The sequence below is a fragment of the Dryobates pubescens genome, chromosome Z, assembly GCF_014839835.1.
Source record: "Dryobates pubescens isolate bDryPub1 chromosome Z, bDryPub1.pri, whole genome shotgun sequence".
NCBI classification, from domain to species: Eukaryota; Metazoa; Chordata; class Aves; order Piciformes; family Picidae; genus Dryobates; species Dryobates pubescens.
In genome coordinates, this window is record NC_071657.1 from 38,274,489 (window position 1) to 38,298,505 (window position 24,017).

At 44.2% G+C, this 24,017-nt stretch overlaps 1 protein-coding gene across 3 annotated transcripts in view; it reads left to right on the forward strand.

The window, feature by feature from the left end:
• The window catches only part of LOC104305774 (PH and SEC7 domain-containing protein 3), a 116,075-nt gene that overhangs the window by 58,949 nt on the left and 33,109 nt on the right, over positions 1 to 24,017 (forward strand). For 2 of the 3 annotated variants that reach the window (XM_054179039.1, XM_054179038.1), the window contains one exon: positions 17,446 to 17,489. In XM_054179039.1, the coding sequence (XP_054035014.1) occupies positions 17,446 to 17,489 (44 nt within the window). Of the gene's footprint in view, positions 1 to 8,362; positions 8,716 to 17,445; positions 17,490 to 24,017 lie in introns of those variants that run through there. The other variant, XM_054179037.1, reaches the window with a different exon arrangement.

Sequence of the window (24,017 nt, forward strand, 5' to 3'; positions counted from 1 at the left end):
TTCTATAACCTTTATTTGTGTTGACTCGAGATTTTCTGGGGAGTGCTGCTTGTCCTGTCTAGTTAAAGCAGACCTGCGCAGAACTGTGAATTGGACCAGGTTATGAGGGTGCATGCACTGCTTTGGGTCCCATGAATAATGAACATCCTAACATTCCCCTGCCCCATTGAAATGCAAATGTATTTTCTGTTTTGCATTCTAGGAACTTGCTTGAATGCATGTAATGAGAAAAATCTTTATGCACTTCTCTCAAGTCAAATAAGCATAGGTATTGTGTCAAGGAAAGCAACACAAGCAATAGCAAAAGCCTAGAAGCAAGCTCTCTACCAGCTCTTCTTGAGCAGGAAAGGCAGAACTTTAGAACCTAAAATCTGAAATTTTGTAATGTCGATCCAGGAATAAGAATTCCTCTATGGTCTAGATGTGGTGCTGGGGATTATTTATCCCCTAGAAAGCAAGTGTTTCAGAGGGTAGGCCTGTTTCTGCTTTCATGATCTGCATTTCTCTGAATTAGTTTTTGCTCCTCCAGGCTTTCATCCCTTTGCTCTCCGAAATGTTATTCAAAAGATATAAGCCCACCAGTCTTTTGTGTCAGCAAGGCATGAAACCCAAGCAGAATCAGCTAAGAGTTTCCATTACTACTAGGAGCAGTTTTATGGCTCAATACCAGGCTCCTAGTGAATGTTTTGGGGGGTTGATTTTCATCTGTGGAAGCCAGGTCTCTGCAGTGTCTTGTCCAGGTTGATTAGGCAAGTGAGTCTTCTGGTGTGTAGCTTCTCCAGCCTGTCAGATAGCCAATGATGTCAGTTGTGCCCTGGTTTAACTGAAATGCTTAGCAGCTCCTGAGGATGAATGTCACGCTTCAGAGCTTCCCATTACTCATGCTGTTGGTGTGGAGGATACAGACTGGTAGTCTTTGGGAGTGAAGTGCTCAGCCACTTTAAGGAGGAATTTTGGGCTTTTTTGAGCTGGGAAATCTCTAATACAATGTCACACATACATTTTGGTCCCTATGACATATTACTCCCACCTCCATGTAGGTAGAAAACAAATTCTGAAAAACATTCTTTGATCTTCCACCCACTGATCTGCTTGAAATTTAAGTTCTTTGCTGCAATTCAAGGGAAGGAGGAGTAGGAATATAATTTATACCATATTAAAAAAAAAATAGAGGACAAAACATTACTTCCACCAATTTTAGAATTATTGCTGTATAAATCTTTGGTATTCCTTGCTCCTGTTTATCACCACCCTTTGCAAATGACTTTGAATGGTTCTCTCTCTGACTCAGTTACACTGTTTTCTTTTAAGTAAGAGCACTGGGTTACTCCTTAAATTCTGTTTTTGTTTCTTTTCCTCCATTCCTGTGATGTTAAGTGGAACATTTAGTTTTCTTCCAAAGCCACACATCCTTGGGTAATCAAAGTATGCAGGACCTGTGAGAATTAGGAAGGATTTCTCCTGCTTTTGGAACAAGACTGCTGGACATCAACTTAATAGGTACATGCATTTGTGGAGGAAAGGGATGTCAAAAATTAGGCCCATTTTACCCCCTGGAGCTGCTGCTTGCATGCTTCTAAGCACAGGCACCACCCACCTGAAACCTGTGTGGTTCTCAAAGTGGCTTCAATTCCTTCCCCCCACACTTCTCCCCCTCCCTTCCCTATCCTTTCCCTTCAACCCCCCCTTCCATCCCCTTCTCCTCCCTTTTCCCCCTTTCTCTCTACCTTTCTCTGCTTTCCCTCGCCCCTCCTCCATTTTCCTCCCTTTCCCCACCTCCTTTGTCAGCTCTGTTGGCAGTAGAGGAGTTTCCAAAAGGAGGAATGCAAGAGGAGAAACTTTTCCCCCTGGAGACTGTAGTGCTTTGCCAGGAAATGCAGCAGCTAGTCTGTGACACAGAACTGTTTTCGATTATGCTGTGAGGAAAATGAAGATGGGTGATGATGTCTCTTCACTTGCAATGCTAATGAGCATAAGATGGACACGATTGCTTTGCATCCCTGCTATTAAAGACCTTATTTTTATTAAATCTGAGGTTTCTGACCATTCTCAGTAGGACACTTATCTTAGGAGTGGTTTCTTTTGGCTCAGTTTGGTACAGTGATACCAGCCAATATGGCTTTGACACTGCTGTCTTTTCAGGGCTTACTAATGTAACAAGTCAGTAGTGAAGACTCATATCTGTGACCAAAAGCCAGCTGGTAGTGGATGTGGTTTTAGCCTGCTTCTTGCATAAAGTATGACATACAGACTCTCATGGGGTCATAGGAGCAATGCATTTCCCTGGTGCCATGACTTGATGTACTTTGCTGCATGGTTGAGGGGGTCTGAGAGCACATGCTTATAGCTATAGTAACCTAGGTGACATGGGATAGTTTCTCTGGGCTGTAGTAATGTGACCGCTTTCCATTGTGTTCTGAGAGAAATTGGAGTCATCCCCAGGGATTCTTTCAGAGCACAGGCAATATAAAGCATAAGAAAATGAAAGTTCTTTCTGAAGGACATCAACAGGTGTTTTTTTGCTGGCAAATTTGGAGTGGGATAACACCCAGCACCTCCATAAAGGTCTGGTAATAGAAAATGGTCTCTAATGGGGAAAACTACATTTTGGGGAGAAGAATAAAAGCAAGCATTAGGGAAGATGAAAAGCAATCCTATGAAGGATGCAATGTTTGCTTAACAAACCTCATTTAATGTCAGCATTAAGTAGTGCCACTTCACTGTTCTGCATAAATATTTTAGGTAATGCATGTTGTTATGAATATGAATTATGATTTGTTAATATAGAAAATAAGATACTGCTAAAAATACTAGTTATTATTTATTAATATTACAACCCCCCAAAAAAACTCATCAATAAGCACAGGTATACAGTTGTATTGTAATTACAATTGATATGTACAGTATATAGGCAATATTAACAACGTAAATCGTGTTAAGCAAACTGGGAAACTAACTCCAGGAAAGAGAATCGCAGTGGGGTTATGCGGCTTGTCCACTAGGGGCAGACTCGACAGGAGCCTTGCCAAGATGGCAGTGGTTAAGACAGGTAGAACCTTCTACAAAGAGGCTTCATAGACATAACCAATCACTCACAATGTTATTTCTCAGGAATTCTGTCTGGGGCTGCAATATGGTCCAGGCTACTCAGAGCAGCAGGAGTTCCATCCATGTGGAGGGGTGCTGCTGCTGCTGCTGTACATTAGCCGCTAGTGGCTTTTGGGGTGCTCTTGGGCGCTGGTTGCCAGCAGGGTTGTCACAGTGTCCCAGGGGCCGGGCCAGCTGTGGCACGATGGCAGGCGGCTCTTGAAGCTTCCCAGGATTCACAGGCTGTCCCAGGTTTCAGGCTCTTGGACAGGAGCCTGTTTCTCCCTGTGCTTCGCTGTGAGGTCTGGGTTTGAGAAGCAGGCGCTTAGGCTGGAAGTGATTTATCTCTGCACGGGGATGGTTCTCTGGGTCTTGGCTCACTCTGGCTTTGTCCCATCTGCTCAGCAAGACACTTCTGGCTGCTCCTGGGCTTTTACAACATGAAGAGGCTGACTGTGGTTTCAGTGCCGCTTACATGAAGGGGCTTGCATCTTTCCAGGTAAGCTGAGGCACAGCAAAGATTCTGAGTTGCAAGTCAGGGCAAGGCTTGTGGCTTCTTTTCCTGGATCTTAGGCAAGATAAGGCACCTTGTTTACAATTTGGCTTTACTTTTATCATTTGCTCGAGGATCAATTTGGCCAATTGGTGACCAATAGAATGGGATTTCCCTAGGCTGTGACCCTATAAGGTAAAGACATAAACCTAGTCTGGGGGAAGCATGGGCAGTGCATGTGCCTGTTTACCACAAAGGGAGGACATATCCCTGTTTAGCAGACTCCCTGACACATGGGTTCTTTGTCTTTTTCCCGTGTTTCCCCAGACCCCTGCAGGAGGGAGGGAAAGAGGGGGATCACGCCTGGACATACCAGGACTTGTTCTGGGTTTGTGCTGGGCCTGTTTGGCCCTACTACCACAGATGTGTGTGTGTGTTTATGTACTTTATTGGTATTTTTGTTACCGGGACCAAGCTTAAATGATACAAATGGACTCCTGTGGCTTTGTGTGAGGATATTGGAGTTCTTCAAACACAATGATGTGGTCCTGGGGTTTCAGTTTCGATTCCACAGCTTTTCTTCTTGTGTTCTTGATTTGCTGAATAACACTAGGAGGACCAAGCAAGAACTGAGTATTTTTTTGCCTCTCAAGGAAGCTTAACTGGTAGGAGAAAGAGATGGAAGGGAGATTATTGCACAGTAAGTTGGAATGGCTGTTTGTTCCCTCTGTGGGTGATGTCTGCTATCGTGTCTGTGATAGATGCAACGCTTTTAGAGGGCCTTGAAATCCTGAGATGGAGGGAACAGTCGAGACTGTGGATATTCCCTTTTGCATTTGTTTTAGACCACAGTTTTGAATTCTTCTGCCGATTTATGACTTGCTCCTTAGAGGTACTTCTAGGGAAGGTCCATAAATAGAGGTACCATCCTTTTGGTCACCCCAGTGGTGTCAGTAGGCTGTTCAGACTAAATACTGATCAAGTATCTATATTCTTTCCTATCAGAGGTCTTTGCTGGCCTCTGATCACAGGGATGATTATGGCTTCTTGACATACCTGGAGGGCCCTCTGAGTGCAGACAGCTTTGATTTTTCCTGGTAATGTCCATCTATTTCAGCCCCTCTTTAAAAAAATCCCTTCTATCCCTCTATTTACGTTAACAACCCACTTTGCCTTCAGGCATCCCTGTTGCTCAGATACAGCCAGAAACCAAGTCTCTGTGTGTGCAGATTTCTAAAATGGTGGGACTTTTCTATCCTTGAAGAGTGGTCTTTCCCTAGAAGAAGGCAGTCATTGTGTACAAAGGGCTACTGGCTCAGTCAAGGATACAAGACTTGCAGATGAAAATCAGGAGCACTGGTGGAATCTGAGCTGAAGAAATTTAAGGCTTCAGAAGCATGGTCTCATGAGGCTCTCATTCTTGGAGAGCATGAGCTGAGAAGTGTTTTCTATACTCCACTGGAAAACAAGTAAGATTGAAAAAAATGCAGACTGACACCCTTGACGTTTTGGATGCATGCTTGGCTATGACGGAGCCAGACCTATTCCCTTGTGCATTAAGGTTCTTGTCCTGCCTAAGTATCTGCTGGCCTCAGCTCAGGGAATGCTAGTTGGAGAGCTGCTGCACTTAGTGGTGATGGTGCTGTGGGCAACAAACAAGGAATGTTGCTGTGATTCAGTCTGGCTTGTGTTTAATAATTAAATTGCTTTGTGTAATTCATGTTGGCCTAGGTCTATATGTGCTATTTGGGAATATATAAGTATTTCAGATGTGTTGAGGGTGCTTGGGGAGGTGGCCTTATAAATCTGACAGCAAGAATAATCTGCTAGGCAGGGGGCTGCTAGAACAGGGAGTGATTTGTGGCCATTTACGTAGCACCTGTCAGGACCTGCTGCTTAGCTCATCCAGAGCTGTTTGATTGCAGTGAAAATTTCCTCTAAGAAGAGATTTTCTTTGAAAAGCTTTTCCACTAGCACTGGATAATTTCAGATGAGTTAAGTAACTTAAAATCCTTTCTGTGAAATGGCACAAGTAACTTAGAGCACAAGAGAAAAAGGGTTCTCAGTCCCTTCATATGCCTCCTAGCAATGACAGGACTTTTGTAAAAAGGCTGGAGCATGTGTGGGATTCAGTCTTCATGTGCAAGGTGGGGACAGGCTCACTGGGTCTGACTGCTGTGGACTGCTTGTTTCCCAGGTGAAAGTCTGTACCTCAAGCAGGACAGTGGCAAGATCTGTGGGGGATAAGAACTTTCTCACCTCAGGGACAGTTTTAATGTTTATACTTAGATTCCTTGTTCCATGTTCCACTCACTATTGCCCTTCAGCATGGTTCACACCTATTGCAGTCTGTGGGAAGGCTTTGAATCTGTAGGTATTCAAACTGGAGATAGCACAAGCAAAAAGTGACTGCTGACTGAAGGGTTGCTGCATACTAGGGAGGCAGCAGTGGCTTTTATGAGCAAAAATCCATCTAGGATCAGAATCACAGAATCAACCAGGTTGGAAAAGACCTCAGAGATCAAGTCCAACCTACTACCTAACACCTCCTGACAGCTAAACCATGGCTCCAAGTGCCACATACACTCTTTTTTTGAGCGCCTCCAGGGATGGTGACTCAACCACTTCCCTGAGCAGCACATTCCAATGGCCAACAACTTTTTCTGTGAAGAACTATCTCCTCACCTTGAGCTTAAACTTATCCTGGCACTGCTTGAGATTGTGTCCTCTTGTTCTGGTGCTGGTTGCCTGGGAGAAGAGACCAAGCACCACCTGTCTACCACCTCCTTTCAGGTAGTTGTAGACAGCAATAAGGTCTCCCCTGAGCCTCCTCTTCTCCAGGCTAAACAACCCCAGCTCCCTCAACCTCTCCTCACAGGGATTGTGCTCAAGACCTCTCACCAGCCTCACTGCCCTTCTCTGGACACGTTCAAGTATCTCAATGTCCTTCTTAAACTGAGGAGCCCAGAACTGGACACAGTACTCCAGGTGCGGTATAACCAGTGCAGAGTACAGAGGCACAATGACTTCCCTGCTCCTGCTGGCCGCACTGTTTCTGATGCAGGCCAGGATGCCATTTGCCTTCTTGGCCACCTGGGCACACTGCTGGCTCATGTTCAGCCAGCTGTCAACCAGTACCCCCAGGTCCCTTTCTGCCTGGCTGCTCTCCAGCCACTCTAACCCCAGCTGTGGCTGTCTAGCCATTTGCCCACTAACTCCCTTATTGCAAGAGGCTGTAAAGGTGTAACCACAGAAAAAGCCCAGTCAGTTAATCTGCTTCTTACCTATAGGATGCTGTTGCACATGTTGATGTATAATGAGCAAACTCTGACTTTACTTTAATGTGGTTCAGCTGGCACTAGATGGGACTTAGACATGGCTGGAGGCTGGAGCTCCTCTACCCAGCTTTTGGCTGCCTGGTGTGTTTTGACACTGGACATTCATGTTGGCATTTCAGGTCAGCAATCCTTTGTCCCTGGCCATGTGCATGACCTTGCAGCTCCCTGTGTGTCATGGTGAGAGTGGGAGAGGCCCTGGTGTCTTCCCAGACCATGACCTCGATGCTGTTAGCCTTGCCCTGCCTAGTGGGCTGGTGGCACCGTGCAGGCTTGTAGCCCTTGGTGAGGTTTCAGTGCCACACAGTCTTTCAGCTACATGTGCTTTCTCTGCACAAGCTGCTTGCCTCTTGTGAGTTCAGAGTTATGTCCCTTTTGTCCTCTTCAGCCTTGGAGCTTGCACGAGCTGCTCCACCTGCTGCCACACACAGTACCGAGCACAACAGAGATATCTTTCTCTCATCGGAGCAGGTTGCCATGGCAATGCACAGTCTGCTGTGTGCTGGGTCTCCAGGAGCCATAAATGATAGTGCTTTTGCAACATTTCAGTCAATGTCTCTCTTTTACTTTATATAGTGGATTGGTAGGAGTGCCTGCTGCCATTGATGCTGTCTTCACCTTGCCCCCTGTGCCTGGCCCATAGGGCTGGACACCCACGGGCTGGGCACCTGCAGGCTGGAGCAGTGCCTCATCTGCTGTGTGTGGTTCTTCCCATTTCTGGACACTGCACTTCCTGCAGGGGAAGCGCAGGGTGTCTTTCACGGGGTCAGGCAACGAACCTGCAGTCTGCTTGTGAAGAGGTATAGCCAGAGCTCTTCTGCATGCATAGGGGAGACATGGGTCCCCAGGTGCTTTCTTATAGCTCTGCCACTATTTTTTCACTGCTCACGTTGGGAAAGTCATGTCTTTTCCACTAAACCCCTCTTAGAGCATGGAAATGGTTTTGCTCTTCCATGCCACCTGGGAAGGCACCCCAGGCAGGGACTCTGGCTAACAAGTGCAAGCACTTAAAGTTGCAGAAATGTACTGGGTCTTCTCTCAGGGACTTGCCAGAACTTCGTGATGGTGCTCTGGGCGTTCACTCGTTTCTCCTGTGCTTTGGGAATACAGCAGTATTTCTCACATTCAGGAACTGGCAGGTGATTGAAGACTCTTTTCACGGTGTCCTTTGTTATCACAGGCAGTAATGAGCATGGCAGGCTGTTGCAGGCAGGGAAGTGTGGCCGTGTGAACTGCAAATTAGTCTCTTGCTTGATCTGCTGGCATTTGTTCCAGCATCTTTCTATCCACCTCTCTCCCTCTGGCTGTCGGTGAGTGTATGAAGGGGGAGTTGATGCTGAAGAGGGGAATGGAGCAGGGGCGGAGTTTCTATCAGCCTCCTCTCTTTTTTTTTTCCCCCTTCGTCTTTTTTTTTTTTTTTTTCCCCTCGCTGTTCAGTGACGTGAGCAATGCTTGGAACAATCAGGCTGGCTCCAAACAGTGTGCCTGAAGATGCTGGAGAAAACAGTCTAGTGCGCTTTAAGCAAACACTGATTATTTGAGCCTGGGCTCTCCAGACGTGACCTTTTCCAATTCCTCTGCAGGGGATTGGGAAGTGCCATTAGCTTTCTTCTTCCTCATCCCATACGCTCACTTTTGGAAATGATCGGAGTTAACAGTGTTCAGAGCACCAGCAAAGTCCGGGTGAGAGCCACAGGTTCGGTGAAATACTCCCGAGAAGAATCTCTCTGGCGGCAGTCCCATCGGTCAAAATCTATGAAAATCTCCAACTCCTCTGAGTTTTCTACTAAAGAAAGCAAGGTAAATGACTAAATATTCATAGTGTTTCTCTTAGCCAGGAGTGGAGGTGGTGGTTTTGAAAAGGTTATGCTCTGCAGGAATCATCTGCAGTGATCACAGAATTGCTGTCAGGTCAGAAAAAAATCCGCAGCTTTGAGAAGAGACTTGAAGGTGAAATGGTGTATGGTAGTGACTGAGTCTTAGAGGAATGCCCTGTCGCTGGGCTTGGTACAGTAGTAAACAGTGAAAACTTGCTAGTGAGGATGCTAATTTGAGCTCTGGCTCTCGGGAAAGGTGCTGGAGTTCACAAGTGATGTCCTTGGAATTATCTGTTGGACGTTAATTATTTCCACAGAAGAAAATAGTTTTTTTGCTCCTTTTCTACACCTCTGTGGTTTAGTAGGTGTGGCTGCTACATAAAAATACCATCTCATTTGCATGCATGATTAAATACTGCTCTCAGGTATTTTTTAGGAAAAGCATCACCTGTGCTTTCATAGGAATACATTAGTGTATGGTAGTGGTCAGTAGCACAGACTATACCGAACTGCTGGGTTGGCTGTGTGCAGCATTTCCTTGCCCAGCCCAGCTGTTCGTTTCCTAGGCAAAAAAAGCTTGCTCCATGCAGTATCTTCTCTTTCCTCATTCCTTGTTCCTGCTCAAGAGCTGAGAGGCACCCAGAAAACCCTGGCAAGTGCATTAATAGCTGTCTCCCAAGGGTGCTGTGCATCTCCAAGTGCTGGGTGAACTTTATGCAGTGACCAAATAAGCCTCTAATTTCATTCATGCTGCAAATTGATTCTGCCTTGCAATTGTAAGATACAACCACTTGCAAAGGTGTGTTGAATGAGGCTGAAATATTTCAAAGCATCAGCCAAAGGCCTTTAACCATGTCTTGTGTCTGTGTGCATGCAAACAAGCAGGCACATTCATGGACTTCCTGTACTGTCCTTCTCCTAAATCTCATATCTGTCCTGAAAGAAACATTCTCTCCTGTGGTGAAGTGATTGCAGTGCTGCATGGTAGTTCCTAGCAGATCACTCTCTGCCAGCTTACAGGGTTTATGGTATTTCAGAGCCTCAGCTGCAGAGCTTTAATCACAGACAAATGCAATTAGAAATAACTGAAGCATTTTATTCATTCTCATTTTTGACCTCCATTTTGAGGGCCTTATTGACCATAACTGAGAAATAGTGTACTGCTAAGGTTGTGGCAGAGAAACAGCATGGCCATCATTCTCAGGTTGTTGCTGATGCAGTATCTGCTACTCCACCAAACACCAAGGTAAAGGCTGCATCTGGCAAGTGCTGTGGTACCCTGCTGTTGTGATCACTACAACCCCAGGAATGAGAATAATTGCATGGTATTTATGGAAGGGTTTATGCACGAAGAGTCTCTACATATGATGGAAACTCCGTTCTTTTGACATCATGTGATTCACTTAGTCTCTGTACCTCTGTTCCCCCTCCCAGACTTTGTGTCTTCTGTGTACACATGGTGTAATGTTCTCAGAGCTGGGACATTCTCCTAGGGATGGTGTTTGACATAGTTAGCTACTGCAGTAATGAATGCTCCCTGTTCACCCCTCTGTAGGATTAACATTTCTGCTTCCTGAGTGCTGTAGGTTGTTGTGTGAGACACCCATTTCTTCTCCTGCCTGGTTCAGTAAGTTGGGAAGCATACTGCAGCTTTATTTTTGTTTGTAGTGGTGTTTTCTTAGTTCAAAGATACTTTTATCTGTGGAGCATCTAAGATGTGGAAAAGCTGTGTTATGGGGGGCTGAGAAGATCCCTGCATGCCAATCAGTGATGCCTGCCCAACTGACAGGATGAGAAGCGACTCTGCCTCTGATTGGTCTTGTGATTTTGGGCAGCCCTGTTCTTTCCATATGTCTGTTCCCCTTTCTGTTCTTTGTCTGCCCATCTACTTTAATAAGATGTCACTGATTTAGAGCACATACTAGTATTTGACCTTTAGCTCTTTTGTACTGTGGTGTTGGTGGAAGAGCCCTGGAAATTGTTGCCAATGTGTAGCTTGGCAAAGGTGGACTTTTTGTCAGCGTAAGTCTGCATCATCTCTCTTAACACATCTAGGCTTTCTGGTCAACGGTGCCATGTATATCCCCTCAGTCTCAAGCAGGGCTTGATTTGTAGACCTGTCCTCTTATTTTTATTATTTTTTTTTTTGTGTGTGGGCGTGTTTCCCCCATTGGTGTCTCAATTATCTTGTATTTTATCTGCTCTCTATATTAAATAATTACAAAGATCAAGACCCGATTTTGTGACTGCTTCAGCTGACATAGGGCAGGAGACAGATTTAACCCATTTGTGCCTCAGAAACATACTCCTCTGATGCTTAGCACTTATGTGACTCAGCCTGTTTTGCTCAGCTAGAAAGCATTTTATATCCTCATGCCCTAGCCAATGTGAATAAAACACTAACATGATGCTGGCATACAAGGTCTACCTGCTGCCAGTGTCAAAGAAGCTAGGCAGCCCAAAGACCTATCATCTCCTTGAAAAACATCAGGTAGTGCTTCTGTGCACACATACGTACACACATGAACCTGTACATACAGAGGCTTCACTAGTCAGTGCATCCCATGTGTATTATGGGAAGGTATCACAGCCTCGTGCCAACAGGAGAACCCAAGTAAAGGACAGCGTGAGTTGATGTACTGTTGCTCTCTGGAGAGTAGGCTCAAACACAGGCTGTTTGCAAGGTGAGCCAGAGGACCTTAGGATCATCTGTGTAACCCAGCATGCTCAGCAGTCTCTCCTTCCAGCAGACTGTTTTCCTACAGCCGTGGACTGAATTGCAGAGTGCCTCTGCCTGTCCTGCCTGCAAATGCACACAGCCAGGATGACAATTTCTGAACTAGGCTGTGTAGGTGCTTTACTAACAAGAAACACTTCTGTAGCCTCTTCTGTGTTCACCCATAATAATTCAGTAGGCTGCTTTTACTAATAAAACTGATGAAACACTCCAGCAAGTACTGAACAAATCTTTTGTAGCAATCCCTGAGCCCCAAGAGGGCACATTTCTACTGTGGCATTAATTTCTTAGCTCTCAGGAGCCTCAGCTAACCATCCTTTTCTGTTTTATGATGATATATCTGGCACAATCTTCCCTTCCTTTTTTTCTTTCTCCACCTCCCCCACTTCTCCATACAAACCAGATTTTTAACAGAGGAGTTTCTCTTAGAAATGTTCTCTGGTTGGTGACGCACTTGAAATTCCCTGGGTGAAATGATCTCCTTTCCTTCCCTTCCCCCTAAAACATTCCTATCAACCCTATCTCCACCCACACTAAAAAAACATTCATCGGTTCCATATGCTGCTGAACAGCTCTGTGCTGTTTTATGAATAATGTATATTGGCTTGTTAGAAGAACGTTTGTTGTACAAACCAGTTGAATTTGAAATTGAGAGCAACATCAACAGACATGCCATGCCATGCACTAACCCACAGGCTTTTGGGGTGTTACTCTGGCATCCTTGCTACGTCCAGATCAGAATGGAGAAAATGCATAAGGCATAGGGGATGTGTGGGCTTTGAGCCTGTCAAGGAACTACAGGTGCTAAGTGATCAGAGGCCCTAATGCTTGTCAAGGGCTAAGTGTTGCAGATCCATGCATGAAGAGAGAACATTTCAAGATCTGGATTTTGGAGGATTGTGGCAAATAGGAGATGGTGAAGCAGTGCAGATCTGTGTGCAAGCAACAGCTGTTGGGGAGAGTCAACTGAAACAGCAAACGGAGTACTGTATAGCAGTGTGTTACACCTCATCAAGTCCTGGCAAAAGGCGTTGGCGCAGGGACACACCCTAGTCTAGAGGATGGGCGCATCTGCACCTATATGCAGACTGCATGCAGACACCTGTGGTCTCTGGCATCTGCTGCTGCTGTAACCTGTTTTACATTTGCAGGGTTCTGCTAATTTTGTTGCTTTTTTTATTTAACCTTTGATAAACCACTTGTGATGAGAGCTGCAGCTGGTGCTGGGCTAACTACTGCGGTCCCAGGGGCAGAGCCAGTGGACTCGTGCTGACCAGCTTGGGGAGATGTTGAACTTCTGCCTGAGAACTTCTGCTGCAAAGACTAAGCACATTTTTACCCAGCAGTGTGACTCAGGCTTTCTTGGCTGCCTGGGATCAACTGTGCTGCTACTAGCTGAAGGTGGAAAAGACATGTCCCCAGGCAGGGCTTCTTCTGACAGTGGCTTCAGGGGAGGATGGTGTGGTTATGGATCAGAGAGCACAAGTGTATCCCTGTCCTGTGGGCTGCAGAAGACACCCAGGATATCTCCTGTGACGTTCACATGGTTATTTCCCTAAAAATGACTCTTGAAATGAGGAGGAAACTGAATATGAGCAGAAAGCCTGGGAAACAAAACCTGGAGAAGACAGTCTGGGTCATCCTGGCTAGCTTTCTGAACTTAGTTTTGGTTTTGTCTGTTTACCAGCCTCACAACAGGTGTTGCTGGCTCTTTCTGTGTATGGAACAGGTATAAGAAATACTTGCAATGTATTCCTTTCCCTCTTGACGGGCTTTTCAGTATGGTCTTACGTACACAAGAAGTCAGTTTTCTGCTTCAAAAGCCAACTTTACGTTACCCTTGAAAGGAAGGGCTTGCATAGTGCCCTGGGACCACTTGAAGACCTTGCACCCTGCTGGCTAGACTTTGGGGACCCTGTGCCTAGTTGTTACCTAGATGATTTATTCAGACAAGTATCTTGGTAATTCTTTATGTCTTTGTCCTTATGTGCATGCCTTTTCGTGCCTTTCTTCTATTCACTACTTCTGCATATAGAGACTGACTCACAGCACTGCCAGTGGTTAGCAGGTGCCTTTTGAATGGGTCCAATGGTTCATGCATGTGACAAGGTTTTGAGGTGGGTGAGAATGGCCAGTGACCTTTCAGTTATTGGCAGTTTTGTAAAATAAACAGGACTTTTCAGAAGCTCTCTTTGCATGCTTTTTTTTTTTTTCTCTTTCCAGTTGAAATAAAAGTATCAGCTGGTGAGATCTTGTGAAAATCCATGTTTTTATTTGACCTGCTTGCTTATTGAAGGAAAAATGGAGATATAATTCATCAACTTCTTACAGAGTTACAGGATTTCCTCACAAAAAGGAAAGTTATAAGTTTCTTGCTGAGCTTATGAGCATACATGAACAAATCCTGCAAACAGAAATCCCACTGTTTTTTTTTACACTACAGTCTGCTAAGGGTCAAATTGGAGCTGTAGGAAACAGTACTAGAGTTAAAATAAGGAAGGTGTCTAGAATGTTGCCTGCCATTGCAGCAGTTAATTTCTTATATTCTTGTACCAAAATTATTTCTCTAGGGGGACTCACATGTGGGGACTCAGAGATCATCAATTCTCAGAAAGAGGAAAGGTCCGAGAGGGTTTTTGTGGCTTAATTAGTAGAGCTTGTAAGTGGAACCAGTGAAGTCAGACAATGCTGATTCAGTAGCTGTTTGGGTAGCTGGTTACAGGTATTTGGTTGAAAAAGAGACGGAAGGTCTTTCCCCTCTCCAAGTGATATTGGTCCAGCTTGCAAGATGAGACCCATGCAGTATTCATTCTGGCATTCCCTTTTATGGTCCAGTCTCCAGTTTTCTGGCTTAGATGGCAAATTCACCAAGCACTTCCCCAGGCTAGCAAGAAAAGCTGAGATTGTTGTCAAACTGTTAAGAGTGCTTTAAGTCAGAGTTGTTTGGGTTTTTTTCCAGAGAGAAAACATGAGTTAATAAAACCTGTCCTTGCAGATAATTAAATAAGGTGGAAGTCATGTCCAGCCCATAATCTCTCGTCAGTTTTGTGGCAAGTGAAGCATTTAAGTGCTTGTCTCCAAGTTTGTTTGATTTAATCATGCTCTGGAGAAGTGTCTATTGAAAAGAGCTGCTGTCTGAATCGTAGCCTTGGGAAACAGCCATGAAATAAATGATAGATCATGTTCTGGGATGTACATGTCTGCTACTGGTTCCAAAGCATGAGAGAATGAAATTTTTCCTCTCCAGATCATGCAGACATGCAGCAGACATCAGGAAAATGATAAAACGTAGATTTCTTTGGAGAAGGAAGGAGTAGCATCTCTAAAAGGCTGGTGAGTGGACAGCCTGGCATCAGTTTCTGCCACAGAGATGGATCGGGGGCAGGCATGAGAACTCCTGTATCTCCTTCCCTTGAGAGGTCTGTTCACTGGGGTCTCACTGGACAGGCTTGGTAGACACACCTAATGTGCCCTGTGTACAGCTGCCTGGGCTGCAGATGATTGTTGGGATTTTCTTTATTTTTTTGTAAATAGCAGAGACTTTCTAAGAGGCTGTATTTGATGCTCTATGGGGGACACTCTGTCCTTTGTCAGATATATGCCATATGACTGGATTGGTGTCTGCTACTCCCTGAAGAAGGAAGATGGAGTCTGGCTCATTAGTGAAGATCAGGACAAACACATGTCACTTTTCCACAATGCAAAAGCCTGGGGCATTTGTTGTTCCCACACCAATCTGGAGTGCTGCTTTTGTGCGTCCTGCTCTTTGGCTGTAGTGATCCCTAGAGGCTTCTTGCAGCAAAATCCCTTAAAAAGCAGTACTGTACAAGGCAGGTGTTCATTTTCAGAGGTCATGACCCAGTCTTGTAGGCATTTGGGCCCAAGAGCAGCAAAAGGCATTTCTGATACCCCAGGCCATTTTTTTTACAGCATTTTAGAAGCTCATCCAACCAGCTGGTATAAAAAGTGCTGAAAAAATGGAGAGGCAACTTGCAAAAAAAATGCAGCCTGTCTGCCTTGTATTTCCAAGTAGTTTTATGGCTCAAAATGTAGGATATTATTGTAGTTATAGTGGGAAGAAAAAGACTAACCAGGAGAAAGGCTTTGGCCAAATCCTTAGAAAAATAGAGGCTTCTAACAGAAAATAGTGAGTGACCCCAGGGAATCAGTCTCAGTCGTCAGCTTGTGCAGAAGAATGGGGTTGCTGAATTCTGCTGGACTGCTGCCTGCATGGTAGGAGAAATAATATCCATGTTAGCCCTTTCTTTTGCTTTCTTGCTGCAGGATAATCTTAAAATCTCTTGGTATCTCTTACCTGAATATTAAGCAAAGTGCCTACAAACTGCCAGCAATGCCCTTTCCTTCACCTTTGGCTGTTTGCCTTTGGATCAGAACTCCTATCAGAAGATAAAATATATAGAAATAGGTAGTTTACACAGTTGAAATACTTCATTATATTACAGTGAGTAGCACAGCAAAGCTCTGTTAGTGGTGGAAACCTCTCTCTGCTAGCTCAGTGTAAGTAGAATGTGGCATGATTCCTCTTGATGGTCATATCTATTCTGTTGCCCTGAGAAACTTACTTTTATAGTACAGTGTGACTAAAAGTTGCTGCATGCATAGCATCAGCATGAGGCAAATTAAACCAACATGTTTGACCTACTTGTGTATGGTTCAGGTGAGCTAGATTTTCAGAGAGATGAATATTATTATGAATATTATATTCTGAATATTAAGGATCTTCAAACAGATGGTGTAAGATTCAGGAGCACCCAATGGATCACAGGATGAGCAGTGGGATATACTCATAGGATTCCTGTTGCAAGTTCTTCTGTGGCATATGCACATGACTAGTTTCAACTCTTCAGTTTTCCAAATTATTTTTGGTGCTGGTCAGAGTGAAGGCTATTTAAATGCTAATGTTTCTGTTGAGCGTGTCATAGCTATTATAGTATGTGGTGTTCAGGCTTGTTCATACTCGATGTGCTACTTTTTGGTAATCATGTGCATCAACAGTTCTTCTACACGTTAACATATTTTGAGTTTGTGTAGGAGTAATGTGCCAGAGGGAGTAAATCTAGCTATGTATATAAGGTAAATTACAAATGTGGATTTTAAGTGTGAGAATAAGGGACATTCCATACCATAATACTTCACTTGAGTCAAGTGGCCTATTTGAAAACTCCCTCAGCTTGTAGTAATGGCAGGCATTTATCCATTGTATGCATCAGGTACTGGGAATCAGCACAGTTATCCAAGTGATGTACCTATTCCTTTTCAAAAGAAATCCATCCCAACTATTTGATATTCACCCAGGCTTAAGTCAGCCTCTAGACCCTTTTCTTTGCAGGCTGGTATCAACCACAGAATTGTGAACTTTGGTGTCAAACTTACTGGTATCTTTCCTATGAGTTTAAGGGGTTAGCAGACAGCAGTTCAAGACATTGATATTCAAGCATGAAAACAACACCTATTGTTCATTTTATCTTTTGCACTTAGAAATGGAATGTGCTTATGTTTGAGTGTGTTGACTGGGAAAGTATTCAGGCGTCTGTGAGGCTCAGGGGCTTTGGGTAGCTGTTCTGTCATAGTCTATGGCCCATATGGTAAAATCTTGACCCCATTAAAGTCTGTGGCAAAAAAAAAAAAAATCTCACAAATTCTGAGAAATCAAATTTGTCCTTAAATTTTAAGGCTGTATAGTCTTGTGGCTTTTGCAATCTTAACACTTTGGAAAAATTAAGCAAACAAACGAATCGCAAAACCCAAATGATTCAGAAAATGGCTGTGATCTCAAGCCCTGCATTCTGGTATTTTTTCCTTAGTTGAGATTTCTGCTCAAGACTTCTTTGTTACCCTGAGCAGATATGGTACCAGCTCACTTGCTGGTATTAGCTACATAATTTTCCTCAGCATATTAATGTATGTGTAGCAGGGGTCAAGCAATAATCTCATCTAATTTCTCTCCCTTTGCAGGCCCTCTACAATTCAATCAAGAATGAGAAGCTGGAATGGGCAGTGTAAGTATACTGCTTAAAAATTAGGGGTTTAAAAATAGTACCTGTGTAGTAATTTGTTTATATCTTCTGTCACCATCTGAGTTGGCTAGACAGCCTGTAGATAGCCAGTGTACATAATGAATTTGCTTTTCTGTTAATGAATGGCCTGGCAATACTGCCTCATCAGTTTCTCCAGCAAAAGGAGTTGTTAATGATAGGAGCTGATTGCATTTGTAAGGAAAGAGGACATTTCATTTAGAAGGAAACTTCAGCCTGAAAAGGGAGAAATTAAATCCTCTGTTGTTCTGTGACTGCATAAATAAAACAGAAGTAGACTTCTCCCTTTGTCTTTGGTACATTGTGTCAGAAGCACTGAATATAAACATGCATCTCAGATTCAGTTTCCTGTTCTTGGTTTATTGTCCTGGTTTGTCTCCTGATTAACTATGGATAACTTGCCAACAACCTAATATGAAAGATGATAAATCAAAGTCCGATATCCCTCTATCCTTAGCTGCTTTCGACAGGCTAATGCTTGTTAACTACACAAGTGCTGCAGACAAGAAAGAGGTTCAGTTTCTGATTGTATTCAGTTGACATTTCTCTGTGCTTAGGTTTCATGTGGTCCAGGTATGCCAGCAAATAGTGGAAGGGTCTGCTTTAGATTTTGCTGATTGCAGAACAGTGGATTTTGGCATAAAATAAAAGAATGATGTCCTATCTATTTTGGCTGTACAAGATGTTTACCTGCATTCATTTACATATCTGAAATGTCATCATCTTGAGAGCAATATATGTCTGGGATGCATGCTCCTGCACCTTTTGTACTGGAAGTCTAACAATTACCATAGAACTTGCAGGCCTGTTTGCTTCTAATCTTCCCTGGCTTAATTTCATCATCTGCAAATAAATTTCCTGTTAGGGTGGTGCAGTCTCTCTTACAAGGGCTCCTAGTCCTAACTAGGATTGCAGATACTGTTCAGAAGTGTGTTTGATAATGTCAGAGTAGTGAGGAAGGTGTGCCACTAAAAGGGATCAACCAAGAAATGTCATTTCTGATGAGCCTCATAAGAAGCGTGGTGGGAGACATTTAGCCAGAGCGTGTCTCAGACCTGGAATACGTTGTTTGAAACTTATATGTCGCAACACCAGAGCTGTTTGCAAGACATTCTTTCACAGGTACTTTATAACCAGCAGAATTTATTACTTGACTTTCTTGATGTCAAGAGTTTTTCTCCAGCTCTTGCCAAGAGTCCATACTATGTCTAATACACTTGGGCAGCCTCCAGGTGAGTGAGATCTGCCTTACCCCTGGCTCTGCTCCCATAAGCTTCAATCAATGTAATTTATAAGATATCTAGGTAGTAACTGCTTTGGCACTTACAGTCCATTCCATGCCCCTTGCTAATTAATTCCTGTGGGGGAAAATTGCAAACAGGCTGGAAGATGGAGAAATCAGAAATCCTCTTTAAATAAGGCTTTAGGGTCATAGAATAATAAAATGCTTTAGGTTGGCAGGAGCCTTTAAATGTCATATGGTGCAACCCCCTACCCTGCAGTGAGCAGGGAGATCCTTAACTAGCTTAGGTTGCTCAGAACCCTTCTGACCTGGCTGTGAATGTTTACAGGGATGGGGCTTCTACTACTTCTCTATGTAAGTTTTGGTGTTTTACCACCTTCCTGGTAAAAAATTTCTTCACTGTATCTAATCTAAATCTATCTTCTGCTAGTTTAAAACCATTACCCCCTGTCTTGTCACAACAGGTCTTGCTAAAGAGATTGTCCCCATCTTTCTTATAGGCTTCCTTTACTGAAAGGCCACAGTAAGGTCTCCCTGGAGCCTTCTCTTCTCCAGACTGAACAACCCCTACTCTCTCAGCCTGTCATTGTAAGGCAGGTGTTCCAGCCCTCTGAACATTTTTGTGGCTCTCCTCTGGACTTGCTCCAACAGGTTAATGTCCTTCTTGTTCTGAGGACTCCAGAACTGGATATAGTACTCCAGGGGAGGCCTTAGCAGAGTAGAGTAGAGTGGCAGAATCACATCCCTCAACTTGCTGGCCATGCTTATGGATGTGGGTGTAAAGCCAACTTGTCCCAGCAGAATGCTCAAAGGAAACAACTGTCCATTCCAGTCAGAAACTCAAACAGACTGGTCCCCATTCTCCTGACACCCACCCTTTAAGTATTTATAAGCATTGATAAGATCTGCCCCCAGTCTTATCTTCTCTAGGCCAAACAAGCCCAAGTCAGCCTTTCTTCGTAAAAGACGTGCTAGTCCTCTAAACATCTTTGCAGCCCTTTGCTGTACCCTCTCAAGCAGTCCCCTGTCCTTCTTCAGCTGGGGAGCCCAGAACTGAACACAGTATGGCAGATGAGTCCTCACCAAGGCAGAGCAGAGGGAGAAGAGAAACCTCCCATAGCCTGCTTGCCACACTCTACTTGATGCACCCCAGTATGCCATGTGCCCTCTTGGCCACAAGGTCACATTGCTGACTCATTGATCATCCTGCTCTGTCCCAGAATCCCCAGGTCTTTTTCCACAGAGCTGCTTTCCAGCAGGTCAGTACCCAACTTGTACTAATATATGGGCTTATTCCACCCTGGGTGCAGTACCATACACTTGCTTTTATTCAATTTAATTTCTGCCCAACTCCACAATCTGTTCAGGTCTTGCTGGATGGCTGTGGGAGACTGTCAAAAGCCTTGCTCAAGTCAAGGTAGACAATGTCCACTGCCCTCCTCCTATCTGTTCATCCAGGTATGTCCTATCAGATTAGTTAGACATGACTTCCCCTTGGTGAATCAATATTGACAACTTCTGATGACCTTCTTGTCCTCCACATGCTTTGAGATGATGCCCAGAACAAGCTGTTTGATCATTTTTCTAGGGATGGAGGTGAGGCTGACTTGCCTGTAGATTTCTGGGTCTTCCTTTGTCACCTTTTTGAAGACTGGAGTGACAATAGCTTTCCTCCAGTCCTCAGGCATCTCACCTGTTCTCCAGGTTCTTTCAAAGATGATGGGCAGCAGCACAGCAGTGACTTCTGCTAGCTCACTCAGCACTTGCAGGTGCATCCCATCAGGACCCACAGACTTGTGGATATCTAATTCCTCTTCAGAGGTCAAAGATAGCCCTACTGAAATCCATGGTTGTAACCCTGCTTTTTGTTTTGTCCGTACTACCCATGATCCTGAACTCTATCTACTCATGATCACTACAGCTAAGGATACCCCCAGCCTTCATGTCCTCCACCAGTCCCTCTTTGTCAGTAGGTCAACTAGTACACCTCTCATTGTTGTCTCCTCCACCAAAGAGGTTATCCCTTTACCTTTAGGACTGAGAGTGTTGGCTGGAAGAGGGAGCATGAAGCTGTCTCTTCACTTTTAGAGAGATGTGTGGTTGGTGTAATCATCCCAAGGGTCCCCAGGGCTGCCTGAGCTAGAGCGGGGAGGTGCATGACTCTTGGTCTACTGTCGTGGTCTGCAGAGAAAGGTGTATAGGAAGGGGACGTGGTGGGTTTTGCTGTGATGAGATTGAGAAAGATCCTCTCTCCTTTCCAGAGAATATCCCTTTGCTTCTCTGATACAGTTGTCAGGGGAAGAAGTGGCAGGTAAGGCAAAGGTGGAAATAGGGTTGCAAAACACAGCAGAAGCTCCCTTGCAATGCTAGCATGCTGAAAGAATGCTTTTCCTCCAGCCAGAATCCCTCTGACGATCAAAGATTTTGTTCTTATGAGCTAAGCAACAGTTTAAGAGCTGCTTTGACAGTACATTATTTGGTGCATTAATGACTGACAGTAAGTCTATGAACAGGGGAGGATAACAGTGATGCATAACATGGTGGAAGACCACTATATGACCCTTATCATACTAGCTGTGAGCTAGGTGTATCATCAACATAAATGGTTTGCTGTCCATTTCCAGTGGAATTGCAGTCTGATCTGAAGCCCACAGAAAGAAATTCTACCTTTGCCTGTTTTCTAGTCAAGAGAAGCAGCACCATAATCAGCAGATATGCTCCAGAGACTTTCAGTATGAGTAATCATTTATCCTTTATGAAAGTTCAAGCACGTCTACAGCTCTGGAAGGGAGAATTGCATTACAATTCTTTTTCTGCAGTGGTTCCAGGTTCAAGTTCTCCAGAAGGTTAAAAATGTATAACATACTATGACCTGGAATTTACCCTGAACTGGTGAATGTGGCATCTTGAATGCATACTGCTGTTCTGCACTGCAACCCCCACATTTTTGGTTCCTTTTCACAGTATGAACTGTCATAAAACTGTCAGCAGTTTACTTGGCTTGCCATTTAATTTTCACAGAATGTTAGGGGTTGGAATGGACATTGAAAGATCATCTAGTCTGACCCTCCTGCCAAGGCAGGATCATCTACAGTAGGTCACCTACGAATGCATCTAGGTGGGTTTTGAGTGCCTTCATAGAAGAAGATTCCACAACTTCTCTGGACAGCCCACTGCAGTGTTTTGTCACCCTCAGAGTGAAGACATTTTTCCTTATGTTCACATGGAACCTCCTATGCTCTAGAGTGCACCCATTGCCCCTTGTCCATTGGGCATTACTGAGAAGAGCCTGGCTTCATCCTCCCGTAATGTGGTAGGTTGAAATTCCCCCCCCAACATCAACTTTGCCATACCAGCTTAGTTGGAAGCAAATGAAAGCTGTATTTACAGGCAAAAATACAATCTACAATGGAATGCAATGAGTATGTACAAAATAATACAGTATTTGCAATATTACAGATATTTACAATTAACAAACAGCACAAGATTCCCCCTGGTCAGAGACCAGGAGAAGCCCGCCTACCCAGACTCCTCTGGACAAAGAGGAGAAAGGAGCAGAGGAAGTTGCTGTTGGACTTAACCAAAACAACACAGCCAGGGTCAAGCAGAAGCAAGTTACTATCTCTCCAGAGCAACAAAGTGAGAAGAGCAAACAAGAGAAGAGAGAGTTTTGGTACAAGCCGTCTTACAGTAGATGTATCTCCAGTGGAATTGTTTAGGTTTATTTTCCTTTATTTTCCTTTTTACACCCAATAGTGATTTATTTACATTTTTCTACCTTTCTGCTCAAAATCTGTAACAAAATTTTAAAGGCGTCGCCCTAAACTACCACACATTCACCCTTCACATCTTTATAAACATTAATGAGGCCACCCCTTGGTCTCCCCTTCTCCAAACTAAAGAAACCCAGCTCCCTCAGCCTTTTCTCATAAGGCAGATATTCCATACCTTTATTCATCACTGTGACTCTGCACTGGACTCTTTCAAGCAGTTCCCTGAGGTCCTTCTTGAACTAAGGGGCCCAGAACTGGACACAATATTCCAGATGCAGCCTCACCAGGGCAGAGTAGAGGGGGAGGAGAAGCTCTCTTGACCTACTAACCACACCCCTTAGAATATCACCCCAAGACACCATTGGCCTTCTTGGCCACAAGGGCAGATTGCTGGCTCATGGTCATCCTTCTGTCCACTGGGACCCCCAAGTCCCTCTGCTCTGTGCTGCTGTCCAACAGTGTCCTGGAAGAAGAGCAATATGACAAATTAACCATCAGAAATACAATTATTCTGTCTTTTGTCCTATTTTGTATTTCTCCACTGCTTGCAATTCTAGATCTCTCCTGCTGTTGGACTGGGGTTTGTTTCTTTGAACAGCAAGCACTAAATAGTGATTAGACCTCACTGAAGTCATTGGCAGAAGTTCCTATTGACTGCAGTGAAGCCACATAGTGTTTCATCCAGGTAGTCCAATGTTTTCAGTGTGGTGATGTCACTGGAAGCACCCCAAGTGCCTTTAGCTCCAATAACTGTGTTATAATTTTTCATGTTGCTTAAATTTCCCTGAGGATCTTGCTATTTCCATGAGATTTTTTTCATACTTGAATGGTAAACTCTGGTTCTTCAACCCATTAGATGAAATTAATTCAAGGTCCTGTGAACAAGAGCAGTAAGATTGAAGACAGTTTTTCTAGTTGGGAAAGGGGAATGCCAGAGGACAGGAACCTGACTGTGTCTTTTTCAGTGCACAATGGCTGTCAGAGAGAAGAAGGGTGTGAATTATTCTTCACACTCCTTGTGGATGGGTTTAACTTTTAAACAAGTGCGGTTTGGGTTCAATATTAAAAAAAGCTTTCTGGCAATAAACCTTTTAACCTGAGGCATAGGTTTGTCTGGATGAGTTACAGAAGTGGTTTCACTGAAGGTTTTTGTGAACTGATTATTCTGTCCATAATAGGTTAGGAGGAGTGGATCCAGCCTTAGAGGTAAAGAGAGGGATACATATACATAGAATAGAATACATAGAATAAACCAGGTTGGAAGAGACCTTCAAGATCATCGTGTCCAACCCATCAACCAATCCAACACCACCTAAACAACTAACCCATGGCACCAAGCACCCCATCAAGTCTTCTCCTGAAAACCTCCAATGATGGCGACTCCACCACCTCCCCAGGCAGCCCATTCCAATGGGCAATCACTCTCTCTATATAGAACTTCTTCCTAACATCCAACCTAAACCTCCCCTGGTGCAG